Source organism: Amblyomma mixtum, chromosome 2 (assembly GCF_055824585.1).
Source record: "Amblyomma mixtum isolate Tamu chromosome 2, ASM5582458v1, whole genome shotgun sequence".
NCBI classification, from domain to species: Eukaryota; Metazoa; Arthropoda; class Arachnida; order Ixodida; family Ixodidae; genus Amblyomma; species Amblyomma mixtum.
The window spans coordinates 42186559-42201257 of record NC_143013.1 but is presented as its reverse complement, the minus strand read 5'-3'; the positions used below and the strand labels follow the sequence as shown (position 1 = coordinate 42201257).

Sequence of the window (14699 nt, the reverse complement as noted above, 5' to 3'; positions counted from 1 at the left end):
GACTGCGCTCTGTAATTGTTTCTGTAATCAATTTCGATACGAAGCGCCAACCGTCAACCTGAGGCACTGACCGAACACACAGACTTAAAGGGAAACTGAAACGGTTTTTTGAGAATTCGAGGTTATTCAAGAACTAGAATCTATCAAGCTTCTAGGCAAAGCATGCAAAGTGTTTTTGCACTAGCATTTAAAATGGTGACATAATCGTCGATTAAAACCGCGACGATGTTTAGGCTTCTCCTCAATACGATGGTGGAGTGCGAGGAAACTCGGCAGTGACGTCATTGTTGCCGAAATTTCAGATGTGCGCTGCTTACGCCTGCATGCTGCTGTGCGTCGTCAGATGGCGCCAAACAATGCATCGTGAGCTTTCCCTTCGATGGCGTCGGTTTTCTTCCATGGATAACCGTTTCTTCGCTGGAAACGTAGTGCCGTCATACGTGACGTCATTATCGGGGCCTCTGCCCGTCGCTGTGCACTTCAGAGAAGGTGAACGCCGACGACGCCTTTATTCGGCGATCACGCCACCATTTCAAATCCTAGAGCAAAACGATTTCGCAGGCTTTACCTGCACATTTTCAATATTCGGCAACTTTAAACTTATTCAATTCTAAAACCGTTTCAGTTGCCCTTTAAAGGGCAACTGCAGCACTTTTTTGAGAATTTCGCAATATTCAAGGATTCAATTCTATATAGGTTGTAGGTAAAGCATGCCAAGTGTTTTCGCACTAGCATTTAAAATAGTGACGTAATCGACGATTGAATTTTGCGCTTCTTCTCAGTGCACCAAAGTAGTGCAGAAAAACTCAGCGTGACGTCACGGAAGGTATGATTTCAAATTACCGCTGTCGTCAGCCACACCCTGCTTTGACTCGTTAGACGCTGCCAAACAACTCTCGGCAGGGTTCGCCTTCTGTGGCGTTGGTTTTTTTCCTTCAAAGCAGGCGTTTGTGTGTTGGAAATGTACCGATACCTTCGATGACGTCATCATGCGCCCCCCCACTTGGCGTTGTGCGCTGCAGAGAAGCTTGAAGGGCGTCCGGATTTTGATCGGCGATTACTTCACTATTTTAAGTGCTAGCTCAAAAAGACTTCGCATGCTTTACCTGCAGGTTCCACACATTCGACCCTCTTGAGCTCGTTGATTTCTAAAACTTATGCAGTTTCCCTTTAAGTGAACACTGTATCTACCCTTCTCTGCCGGCTGTCGCCCCGAGCATGCATAAATGCTTCAACGCTTTACGAAACTAACGACTTGCAGCCCACATGAGAAACCAATATAAAACATTGCATTACTTCTCTCCTCCTCTCTTGCAGGCCAAGGACAGGCGGCGTTCGTCGCTTCGCAAAAGCAGTGCTTCCTCCCACCTCTACGACAGCGCGGCGTGATTTCACCCGCACGAACCACGCTGTTGACATCTACGAGACCGTTGAATTTGCTGTGTTATACTCTCTCTCGTACAAGCACGTTATACCCATTCCCCAGTACTTACAGTACGCACCCTCACTGCCCTTCATGATCTCCCTTGAATATTTTTAAACCTCACTTATTTCTCCGTAAAATAAGCCCGGTGCACATTCGCACTGAAGAATGTTGCTGCGCGCATGACACCACGCTAGCTCTTGGCAAACGATAAATAGCGAGAGCGGTTATCGCCTCTGCAGTCCTTCTAGTCAGCCAGTGGTGGGCGCTTTGGGGCCGTATTTGTTATCATTCTTTGCACCCAGGCCATTAACCGATACTGCTCTTTGGCTACTATCACAGCCTGTCATAGCTAATGTAGAGCGCTAAGAGACTTAATCGAGAAAAGAGTTATCGTAAAATGCAACCCTGACTAGGTTTCTTAATGGCTTTTTGGGACAGCATTGTTTAGACCAACAAGCTATTATAAAACCTAGTTAACGAGATATGACCGAAAACACAGGACTCTGGACACCGCTGGTCTAACCAACGGTGCCCAGAGTCTCGCGCTACCTGCCATATCTCGTTAACAGCCTATCTCGATCAATTTTTTCTGCGCAATTTCAACACAGTTCTTTGTTATACCTGTGACAGATAACGTGTGGTGGATTTCGGTGCTTGTTAACACATACTGTATACTGTGTGTGGAATGATTTTCCACTGTTCTTTGGCAGTGTATGTTCTACGACTTCAGCTTTGCTCGACGAGAGAAAACTGTCCACACCAAGGAAGCACGTTGTTAAGAACTTCCCAGTGAATATTCCGCTCTGATTGCGTGCGCTGGTTTAGTTACTCTGGAATGCAAGAGCTCGCGCCGGCAGCACGTCACAGTACTCAAACAGGGCGGACGAAAAAGAAGCAAGAAAATAGAAAGACTACGTGAATGAATGTGCCCTCAGGTCAACTATTAATTTTAGCTGCAGCGTTTTCGACTTAAAGCATGAGCATATGGCACCCTAAACGGAAGTTTGTATACTATCATCAGGGTAGCAGCAGCACGAAAGCCAACGCCCATGCAAAGTGGCAGAAAACGGTTCGGAGATCTTAATGCAAGCCTTTCCTCGTAATCGTGCTCGACCACAAGGTGTTTCGTTCCCCCACCCTCCATGCGTACCGTCTTCTCGTTAACTGCAATGTTTCTTGCTCAACGCTCATTCTGCATGTTTCTCTATGTATACCACAATAAATTACTCCTAACTCCTTAGTTATAGTTATATTAAAGCCTGAACTCCAGACAAATTGAAGTGCTCAAATATACAATGAATATACGTTCTTCGCGGCTCCATACATACGTAAGTACATAGACCGAAGCAAGAAATGCCAAATTACGCGCATTCGCAGGGTATCGCAATATTTTCAAACTGAAATTTCCAGAGTATTCTATGTGCCAATTACATCTACAAGTTTAGGTAAATGAAGGGGCACAAATAACTTGCTCTACAGGCAACGGATTGCTATGGCCAACCGAAAAACAAAGGTTTATTCAGCTGAGCAATGCAACAAGATCAAAGAATTGCCAATGTCAGAAACAACGTCACTCGCACCTGATGTTGCTGACACCAAAGAGAACGGTGCCAACACACGCGCAAATGGAGGATGGTGGCGATCTAGCGATCTGCTTCCGCTATATAGAAAGGTTCTACTGGCGTATACGGTATTATGAGTTTGGTATACGATTATATACATATATACTAAACGATGCCGAACTCAAGCCACTCGCATGTCGAGCACGCCATGTTCAGTGGCTGCTTAGCGAAGCGATAACTTTAGGGCCCGCACTTAGCCTCGGCGACTTTTTAGAAAAAATAAAAAGCAGTTGCATACGCCGATTCCGGTATAAATGCACAGTGTACATTAAATAAAGCCTTCGTGTTTTTTGCTGTGCAGCAGCCAAATAGGCTGACCGTTTACCTCTTTTCTTTACCTATTCCGCTGAGTTATATGCCTAATGCTGATGTGTTGAACAGGCCATCTAATAAACATCAAAGCGATTTTTTGCAAATGACAGTAAGAGTTCTGTATGTTTCACTTGTGATTGAGACTGGCTGTTCCGAATGGTCGCGTCTGTACGACGATAAACAACGCGCTTTTGTTAGAGGCACTATAATAAATCTTACTAAATCGTGGTAGTTCTTGTGTACTATGTGAAGAAAAAACATAAAACAGGATGTTCACTGGCCACGTATGTACAGTTATGTGTAATAAAGAGACGTCACCTCAGCGTGTCGCGCCTTTGTCCTCACACTGGAAAGTTGGCTCTTACAATAACTGAGCCATGGTAGAGAGAGGGTGTGGTAGATGGTCCTTGGCGATCACAAAATGAACAAGGTAGGGGAAAACCTCAGGTTGCTTGAGCCAACGTTTCGACAAGGGGACTTGTCTTCACCCCGCAAGGGGACGAAGACAAGTCCCATTGTCGAAACGTTGGCTCAAGCAACCTGAGGTTTTCCCCTCCCTTGTTCATTTTGTGATCGAATAACTGAGCCAGCTACTTAAGAATGATGGTTCAGATTTATCAAGTCCCACAGTTACTTAAACAACCAATGGACGAGGACTAGGAACGGGCTAAACCATAACAGAGGCTTGTCTGTCAGGAACAGCTCCACGTGTACCGACTGTATACCGGAAAACTCAGGTCACATGCACCTACCATGGATTTGTCCACAGGAGACCTTTCAACACGTACCAGAGAAAAATTACAGATTATACACTTCCTTCAATGTAACTAAGGGTAAAACAACTTCAACAGGCCAGGTGAGGGACTTGTTAGGCCATGTATACGAAAGCCAACGGTCATTGCAAGCAATGAAACAGAACCTACAGCCTTTATTTTTTCTTTAGCAATAGAAAATTTCATCGACAATCCCATCGGACATAACACGCTGACCTGCGTGCAATGACGAAGAGTCTCTCCACTTTCAAGTCATTATTAGTAAGCCAACCAGGTGCCGTACCTAAGCGCAACTTTCCTCCACATCGCTTTTTCAACGCCACTTAAGTGAGTGAAAATTCGAGGTAACTCCGCCTCTTTTAAACTCTGCGCCACCTGTTTCTCTCACCTCTCCGTACCTTCGCTTTGTGCACACTGTCTAAGACAACGTAGACGAACATTACGAGAAACTGCGGAAGCGGGCTTTCCGCATAGTACGCTTATAAAGCCTGACATTCAATGTAGCGGAGCACTTTCTGAAAGAATAGAGCATGCTGGGAATCCACGCTATGAGAGGGAAAATAGAACACTGGAATCTGCTCATGCAATCACTGCAAATACTCTCTTAGAGTGATTCGCAGCTCAAGTGCGACTAATTAGCTGGCGGATATTTAACTGCGTCAAGCACCCCGCACAAGGCCTTTCGTGCACGCATTATGAAAAGGAGAAGAGCATTTTGAAAGCAAAAATATTTTATGACATAGTCGTTTGTTATATTTAGCAGAAAATCAATTGAACTTGAGCTTAGCGGCGGTTATTTTGGCACTTCTTTCTTTTTTTTTCTCACAAACCACGCAGATCGTCGAAGAGGATCCTCAAGGCCGCAGCCTAAAACCAAGGTTAGACAGAACATCACCGGCTATCACCCGGACGACATCAGAAGAAAAATTATTAGGGTGCCACTGGCCACAGATGTCAGCTGCCCAGCAATGCCCTCTGTTAGAATAAGATTCCAAATTCTTCAACAGATAATGAATGAGTCACGGCAATGCCACGAAACGAATCACTGCTGAAAACACCTCACTTATACTGTAAAGCGTGCTTAGCCGCAAAGAGAGTGTCCATGAGGTGAAGCCCAACGAGCGAGAAATATAAGCGGAGAATGGTGTGTGTCGGATGTAGCAGGAAGCCGAAATCTTCCAAACATTAAAAAAGTGGATACAGTGGAAAAATTCGAACCGAGACACATCTCAGCTTATATTCCTGAACCACTGGCATTGTTTTGCGCCACTATGGTGCCGCATCCACAAGTGGGACAACGTATCTCTGCAATCTTTGTCAAAATTAAAAACACAAGCGGCAGCCGTCTGGCCCCGATGTGTGGCTCGTTATGCATCGCCACAGTTTAAATATTTTGACGGTCATAGGAGATCTCTTCTTCACCATTCCGAAACTTAGGAATTGCACGAATGCTACTAGAGCTCTCACCGCACGGCTTAGAAGCAAATGTCATGGAATATAAGTTTTTGACAAAGGTTGTACAGATGGCAAATACAACGAGAAATTTTGAACGCAGTTCCCTTTGCATTACATTAAAAAGTAAAATAAAATAAATAAACAACTATAATAAAAACAGAAAAATACGTGCTGAATGAGCATTTTGCGAACAGAAAAGTGAAACACAGAAAGTAGAATTTCGCGCCTCATACGTCACCAATACGTATCTAACTTCATTTGCAAAAATGAATCTCGTCTGCGAAATTACTTCTATTGACCACTTAATAATAACCGACGCCAGCACATCATCTTCAGCTCGATACCACGCACGCTACTAATCGCTATGTCATGGCAATCGGTCCGAAATTTGTGGGCGCACTCCTACGCCAGATATCTATGTTCAGTTTTCTTGGACCGCGAAAAATTAAAATGCGCATTGACAATGACCCGCCAGAACAGCTTCAGAATCGTGCAAACAAGGGTCCGTGAAAAAGAAAAATTCAATCGACACGCCTGACAACCGTTCTTGCATGCTACTTCACGAAACATACATCGTAACAAGTTCCAAACGGAAGCGCCCCGTGCAGGAAGACGTGTTGTCGCCCGCCGCGTTCCGCTACACGGAAGCGTGTTCGCACGTTGCGACAGCGGGCGAGCAAGGCCAGTGGGCCACGGCCTCCGAGTAGCGCCGTCGATGTTTGAAAACGAGCTTCCACCGTTCCCCCTTTTTTCCCCTCTCCCAGCCGCCCATTCTCGCTCCATCTGTTTGCTTTAAGACCGTCACCGGTGGTTGCCATGGTTACCGCCGGGGAGCTGGCACAGCCGGCCACGTCATTGCCACGTCATAAATCGGAAGCGGAAGCTTGGTCAGCCACACCCCGCTATCGATTTTTCATGCAGCCAAGCTGAATACCGTGCCAACGTTTCTTTATTTCCATCTAAATGAAGGTGGGATTTTTTTAGCACATCCGTGACGTAGAGGAAAACTGAAGCAAACTTTTTATCTTTTACACAAACCGCAATAGCCCGAATAAGTGCCTCGAGTATCGGGAAATAATACTGTCACCAAAATAAAAACAGTGAGCAACCGATAAGCATGCCTCTAACGGACTTCAGGGAAATAACGAAATGTATTTAATGCGAAATTGCAAAAGCAATAGCTCGAAATCATAAGTACACAAAATAATTTTCAATACTGATTATTTTACTTAAAGAAACTTGGTTATTATTGCTAATAAATGTACAAAACAGAGAAGCACCACCTGTAAACTCCCTTACGAAAAACAGCATATTCAGAGTAAGGAATGGCCAAGAACTAAAAAACGAATGCCTAAAACAGAAAATTAACTCATTTTTGGAAATGCACATTTTGTAATATCTCCAAAATTTTGGTCGTGTCGGTTTGTAACGCCTGGTGGCGATTTTCGGCGGCACGAAAAACTATGCGTGCGCCATCTATCGGCTATGCCACAATGTACCGGCGGAGCTTAAACGAACCGCCGCACCGTGGCGGGACCACCGTCGGCAAGACAGAAACCGAAAGTGGGCGCCACGGTGCAGAGCCAGCGGCCTTTGATCGGGACTGAACTGCATTCGCTGCTTACATAACATTCCCAACACGTCTTCAAGCGGCGAAAGGGGTGCCCAAGAAATAAGCAGTAGAAACGCGTTACTTCAAAGTGAGAACAGCGGCGCTTACCTGGATTCTCGCTGCACTGGTCACCTCATCGAGAACTCAAATCATAATAGGGTTCGCCCTTAGATCCATATAAAAATGCTATAAATCCCTCCAAAAGAATATAGAAGAACTGTTTTTTCTCGTCGAAACCGCGGCAGAAAACATTACAACGAATACAGCAACAGTGGAACATATGAACACAGTAGGCCGTCGGGAAATAAAGGTTGCGAACGTATAAGCACTTTCGCAACAATTTTTAATGCAGTCAACACACACAGCTGACACCGCGAGCTTCCAAGCATGCTAAGCAAGAATTTTCTCGGATGCATACGTGAAGCGCGAGCTAACTGTACTCGTTAGCAGGCCAGCATAATATGCCACGCCCTGATCCAATGTTGTAGAGCACGAGGCAAACACATTCGCCGTTCAGATTTGTAACGCGACTTCTTTGTCGTCAACAGCGTACTCATCTCAGCATGCCCAGTAGTGAAGTAACTACGGTACTGCGCAGCATGCCGGACAGTCGAGTACCTATTGCTGTCCTTGCTGCGTTTTAGCGTAGAATACAAAATTCGAACATGGCCTTTCCTTACATTGTGCTGAAGTCGACGAAGGATACGCATGCAATAGGATTAAGAAGCAAGGCATTAGGTTTACAAATATGTTGATACGTTCCCGTATGTAAGGCCCTTCGCAAATGGCCGACAATTTAACAGCGTCTGGCTCGCTATCGCGATTGGTCGGTGTGCATGCCAGTCGCAAGTTGTTTTCTCAGTTGTTCTTAGCCTCGTTTTCCCGACTCTAATTCTTTTCACACCGCGATTCACTAGCGTTAGGGAAGGAGCAGTCAACACCTTATCTCACCTGTCGAAACAAGCGAACAAATTCATGAGTCCAGCTCGACGCTAGTTAGTCGTTCGAAAAACAAAATACCGAACTGGCCTATCAAGAAGAAGAAACAATAGGTAAAAGAAACAGCTTACGGCGCACAAAAGATGCTAGGCAATATAGTTTCGGACTTCCCCATGTTTTTAAAAATGAGAAAAAAATAAATAAACAAGATACTAAGGCTGACTTGCCTGCCCCACGCACGTAATCACAATTCCCCTATAGATAGTTTGGCGGCATACCGACTGGTCATGAAGCATAACTGAAGGAATTGATTGGTCATTGACCGGGGTCAAAAGAAAAGGAAATTGACTTTTTGTGAGCGCTACGGCTCCTATGTTCGCAGCGAAGCATTCGGCTGCACTTCCTTAAGGCTATCAAGGAAATGTAACTGGTCCCGCGGCATCCTGCACCAGCCACAGTGAAGGTGCCGAAAGATCTTTCAGCGCACCTCACGAAGCTACCGGCTACATGAAGCTGCGACACTCTAAAGGGAAAAAGAACACCGAAGTTGTCAAGGGCAGACAATTACGGAAGCCTTGCAGCGAGTAGTTCACACTTTCCCGTGAGGGTGGCGCCAGCTACCCTGGAGTTAGTGTTCAAAGCTCGTAGCTGTGACATCAAGGAATGACGCCATTGGTAAACGCCGCTTACAGCGGAGGCACTCGACTATATGCTGTGCGATTGAAGCGATATACCTGCCCAAGCATGGAGTACACGGCGGTTACCCTAGGATTGCTCATCGTTATTGTCCTCCAGCAAGGATGCCACTGTTCACGCGCAGGTAAGCCCAGATAAAAATGCACGGCCGTTGCACAGGAGTTACGCTACAAACAAGGCAACGACCCAAGTCATACTTAAATGATGTAGGGTGTAAATTTACTGCGCACAGTTCTTTTCTCGCAGCTGAAAGCAGTACCCAGAAGAAATAATTACGAGCAAATGCATATATAATATTAAAATTTATCAGAACACGTAACAGTGGCTTCTTTCGAAGGCCAATGGAGAGATTTTTTTTTTTTTTTCATCAGGAAAACCATTAAGTTTTCACTGCGGAGACCATGACTATGTTTAGACAGGAGCAGGTCCGTTTCAGTATTAAAAGACGCTTAACTTTTCTGTGCCCTTCAGCTCCACCGAGGATATCACCCTTCTCGTTTCCAAACAATGCGACCGTTGGTCAAAGAGGAACGGCGACCTGCACCGCCACGGAGGGTGACCGGCCACTCAGCTTTCGGTGGCTCAAGAACGGACGCCGGCTAGACAGCGGGGACGGCACCGTGACCGACAACGCCGATTTCTCTGTGCTCAAGATAGAGTCGCTGGACGTGAACAGTTCCGGAAACTACACATGCGTCGTCACAAACCTAGTCGGCTCGGCATCCCAGTCGGCGACTCTCACGGTTCACGGTAGGGACATTTTCCCACTGAGGTCTCATAGCACAGGCATGTTCAGTGTGACCCGTCTGCTAAAACGAGTACTTGTACTCAATTCAACAGCACCACCGCATTGGATTCAAGAGCCCACTAACGCAGTCGCAACGTCGGGCGAGACAATACGAATACCTTGCCGAGCATCTGGTCATCCTGCGCCAACCATTTTATGGACGAGAGCAGGTACGTGCTACTAATGCAGCTGCTTTAGTATGTCAGATATCACTACTGGAAAGATTATCAGAAAGAGGCTTCCTTTGAGACAATTCAAAGACGATCTTTGCCATTTGTTGAAGCAACTTCACGCTATTTGAAATGTTTATTCTGCTCCTGTGCTCGTGTTTCCACCACTGGCGTAGCTAACCAAGTGAAAAAAATGGACAAATAATTACAGCTCCAAATCTCAAATTGTAAGCGGTGAAAAAAAAAGCGTGATCAGGACGGAACAAATTTGCAAAAGCAGTTGAATTTACTCTCGATGATTATACTTTGATGCTTCTACTCAAACGAATGATTTTACTGTAAGCCGGGGCTTTGCACGCTCGAGAGAATTTTTCTGGAGGCTAGAAGTGAGGATGGGAGGCCGGTAGAAGGCTAAATTTGGAGAGTGGGCAGCCCTCTATCCAGAGGGATGAGGCGAGGAGGTGGCTGCTGCTTCTGGAGGATGGAGGCTTCACTCTCCCAGGCTAGAGACAAGTAACGCCGTTATTCTAGCATTGTAATACTAGTATTGCTTGCACAGTAAACGTCCTGCAGTGTAACCGTGCTTCTTGGCAGGCGTTATCCAATGCGTACAACCTGACAAAGTCACTTGCCTATTGACTTTATCACGTTTTCTTAATATAGAATAGCTCAGCGCACTAATCGATGAAGACATCATTTTTGCAAAAAAAAAAAAAAAAACTGCCGTCAAATATGAACTTCGGTATTTTCTGCGGCACTGCACATTTTAAAACAATGCGATAAAGGTTAGCTCAGTCACTACCCACGGGATTTCACAGCAACGCAGGGAAGTTACTTCAGGAGCTTTTTGCCTACGTTTTTACAGCGAGAGGCGCTATACGGAGCCGACCATGGGCCTTCGTGTAACCGTGGTCTGTAGAATTTGGCAGGTGCTTGGAGGAGCACCGACCAGACGGTGCTCCGTGCGGTGCCCAGAAGTTGCCCCGATCTGCTGCGATCCCCTAAGAGTGCTGGGTTTGCTGCCCACCCACCTCCTGCCTTTCTCCAGAAGCGCCACCTCCCACCTCCACCAACTGGGATGCTGGGATCGGTGACAAATCCCCCCTTCCCCCCAATACAAACGCGCACGCGCATAAACAAGGAACTAAATATATAGAGAGACACCGCGGCTTCTTACAGACACTGAAATGCCGCCTCGGGAGAGGTTCATGCAAGGAAGTCCATGCACCAGTGAGAGTGTAGGAAGCGTCAGGGCTCAGCAGCAGCCGCCTCCGCGTGAGAGTTGCGACCAGTGACGAGTCTTGTCGGATCTCTTCACTAAGACGTAGCCTAGTTTCTCCGATAATTTTAGCCTCTACACTTCCCCAATCTAACAAAAAGGTAGCAGCATCAGGTAATTAAGTTCAGCAACGGTCACTAAGCCACCAGACTCTTGTAGGGCACAAAGCGCAGATACACAGAAAAAAAAAAAAAGCAGCTACGTAAACAGCTCTCAATAATTCACTTCGCAAGAGATCCATCCCGAGGTTTGTAACTATCAAGAAAAGCGAAATTTCGACAAGTCATGAGGCCGTGCCATCACAAACCAGCCGTAATTACTCAAACCAAAGACAGGCAGTTGTCAACCATAACAGCAAATGCGCGGCGGGCCGTATTATTTCGCAGTTATGAACGCAAGTTATTCGTGCATGCAGTTTTTATATCCTATACGCAGGCGCTTTTGGACGTTAAACCCCATAAACCAACCAACCTATACGCAGGGAACACTCACGGTACTCTGTGTTTGACCGCAAAGGAATGGGAAGAAACGTGAATGACGTGAGAACATTTTGCTGCTTTTACGCTGTTGTAGGGCACAAGACCGTGGGGGAGGAACAGCAGTCCAGCAACGGAACGCTGATGCTGATGTCGACGAGCAAGAAAGACAGCGGCGACTACAAGTGCGAGGCCAGCAACGGGATCGGACAGCCCCTACGGAAGACGGTCACCGTAACAGTTAAGAGTGAGGACCCGCTTTACGCCAACAAATTACTTCTCATGCAACTCGTTATCTTTCCTTACAAAGCAGCAAACATAGCTCTGCGGTTTGTGCATCAGGAAAGCTTGACACATTTCGCGTGTCGCGCTCAAAGCAAAGAAAGAAGCGAAAGCGCACGTGAAAAAATAACCTGTGATAGTAACAATACGAGAACTTGTGAATTGGCATGTGTAGGACGCTTCTTTTTTTCAGCACAAAGAACGCAGCCGCTCCCAACCACAAGGAACGACACACTGGCGCTTCATAGACACGTTCACATTAGTTTGTTACAGCCTATTGAATCTGTTACAGAAGAGGCGAGACATCAAGTATACCCGCTAGGTGGACGTGCCATGCGACGTTTTTACACGGCGTGTGCCGGTCGCGTCTGTGATGCGGGAAGCAGACGAAGTGTGGCGCTAGGTGTCTGTGGACCTGCGAACATACAAACGGCCAGAAAGCTGTAGCAGCAGTGGACGGCATTTTCATCGACGCTCTGCATGCGAGTACGGCCAGTCGGCGTGCGATGCACTGCTGGTGGTTACGACTTTTTCGTGCGCGTACTCAACCAGAGTTATTTGAGACTGGCAACCTGGGATCACTAGTTATGCACAAGTGCAGCCTCTCAACAATCGTGGTCGTTTTATTCACTGAAATTGTGCTGGCTAAGCCTACCGGTGAGTCAAGCAAGCCCTCTTTTGCGCTCAGCCTTGTTCACCCGTCGTCTGACATAGTGACTCTTGGGCATGCATTTCCAGTTCCACCAAGAATTAGTCCTTTTAGCTTTGCTACCAAGTTGGTTGCCGGCCAAAGAGCCACTGTGACATGTTCTACTTACGAAGGCGCCCAGCCACTCACTTTCGTCTGGCTCAAAGATGGAGCCGTCATCTCCAAAGGCGTAAACGTAGAAAGCAGCGAAGGCGAAGGATACTCGACGCTCAACATAAGCCCATTGACTCTTCAGAACAGCGGTAACTACACCTGCGTAGTCAGCAACGCTGCGGGCTCGGATTCAACGTCTAATTCCCTGGTCGTCCACGGTGAGCGCTACCTGCACGGAGCAGTTAATCATTTTAAGATAAACAAAACAACCGTAGCGACCGCAGAATGCTGCACGCAAAAGTGTTCTGCCCTTTGTTTACTCAGCTCCTCCACGGTGGGTACATGCCCCAAAAAATGAAATAGTCAGCGTCGGCGAGAGTGTGAGCCTGCCCTGCGTGGCTGCAGGTTACCCGACCCCAACAATCACGTGGACCAAAAACGGTGAGAAAATACGCCTCTAATTATTCATCCTCCTTATGACTAAAAACTACGCTCAAACAAGGACCACCACGAAGCTTATAAAACAGCAGAACGTAGTGTGTGGCAAAATTTGTGAGCATACTTTTTAAAAAAACAAGACTGCGCTGCGGCGCTAAAGGATGTGCAGCATGTTTTCAGCTTCCTCTGCACGAGTTTTTTGAACGTGGCAATCTAAACGTGCATATTTCTTTGAAGGTCAACTCATAACCGAAGACGCTGCGGCAACGCGACTCCTCAGGAACGGCACCTTGTACATCGCAGAAACAGCAAGGCAGGACGGCGGGAAGTACCAGTGCGAAGCAAGCAATACCATCGGACACTCCCTGAAGGCCCAAGTTGCCATCATCGTGAAATGTACAGTGTTCACAACTGCAAATCATTTTTAAATTGAACGGATATTTGTATGGCCGATAAATATTACTGGCGAATTTACAAGAAATCTCCAGTTATTATCTCGTTCACATCTAAACTAACGACTGAAGTGTAACATCTACGCGTGAATCCCGTAGCATTTTCGGGTGTTGGAAGGTCAACGCGAAGACTGATGGACAGGCGAGGCCTGCATAAACCTGCGATGTTTTTTTCCTTTACGCGCAGTCTCAAACCAACGGGAAAAATTCATTTCTTTCGACTGCTGCAGATGCAATGTGCCATGCGTATCTTCCTCGCAAAGCCAGTCCCGAATTCGCGCTCACCACGGCTGCGCTTAGTCCACGGAACTCACGATAAGCGGCGCTAGGAGTCCGCTGCGCAGCGTAAGCGCGCTTACATGAGCGGTGCGTCTCACGCCAGCCATTGCTGTACAAGATTCAGGCCAGTTGGCTTCACCGGCCGCGGTAGGCCTCGATCAGATGAAGGAAAACCATGCACAGAACATACGTATTTCTAAGAATAGAATGGGTATCCCTGCTCCTATTGTGTTCGCAGTTCACCAGCAAAGCCCAAGCCAGCTCCAGTAAGTTTTTTTTCACGCCGTGAAATTCACGTTTACCGTCATCTAGACGACCGATCAACGAAAGTGATATGTCGCTTTTGTGGACGTTTCAGCTCCGCCAAAAGTGCTGCCCTTCGTTATACCAAAGAACCTGCTCGTCGGAGAGAGCATCAGCCTCATTTGCTCAGCCGCTTCCGGGAGCAAACCACTGACATTCGCGTGGATTAAGGGCGACACTCTAGTACACCGTGGAAGCGCTCTAAGGATTACCGACAATACGGATTATTCCACGCTTACCATCGAAAGCTTGAAGACAAGCGATGCTGGAAATTACACATGTGTTGTGAGCAACACTGGAGGTACAGTTTCCCACTCGGACGTCCTGCATGTAAAAGGTAAGGCACGGTCCTTGATGCTTCAAATTAAGTACGCGAATCAGTCGCGAACGCTAAGTAATGAACCAGCGAACAATGCTTGTCACTCATATTTGCAGTCTTGACATTTAAATATCAGTGAAATGTGAGGACAGTATACGACACGATGTCAGACACGTTACCAAAGGCTATGCATTCATAAAAGCGCCAATGAGCATGTTAAACGCCATTCCAGTTTCACTAAATGGCAAAAAGCGTCACTTTTACACACTACGCAGTC

General features: G+C 46.6%; 1 protein-coding gene and 1 long non-coding RNA gene across 4 annotated transcripts in view; one reads left to right on the top strand and one right to left on the bottom strand.

The window, feature by feature from the left end:
• Nucleotides 1-3683, top strand: part of LOC149359124 (cell adhesion molecule Dscam1-like) — a 29016-nt gene extending 25333 nt beyond the window's left edge. For both annotated transcript variants that reach the window (XM_089571357.1, XM_089571358.1), the window contains exon 15: nt 1318-3683. In XM_089571357.1, coding sequence (XP_089427483.1) covers nt 1318-1389 — 72 coding nt within the window. In that variant the 3' untranslated portion in view covers nt 1390-3683. The remainder of the gene's footprint in view (nt 1-1317) is intronic.
• Nucleotides 1-14699, bottom strand: part of LOC149359119 (uncharacterized) — a 205042-nt gene that overhangs the window by 23726 nt on the left and 166617 nt on the right. The window lies entirely within an intron of this gene.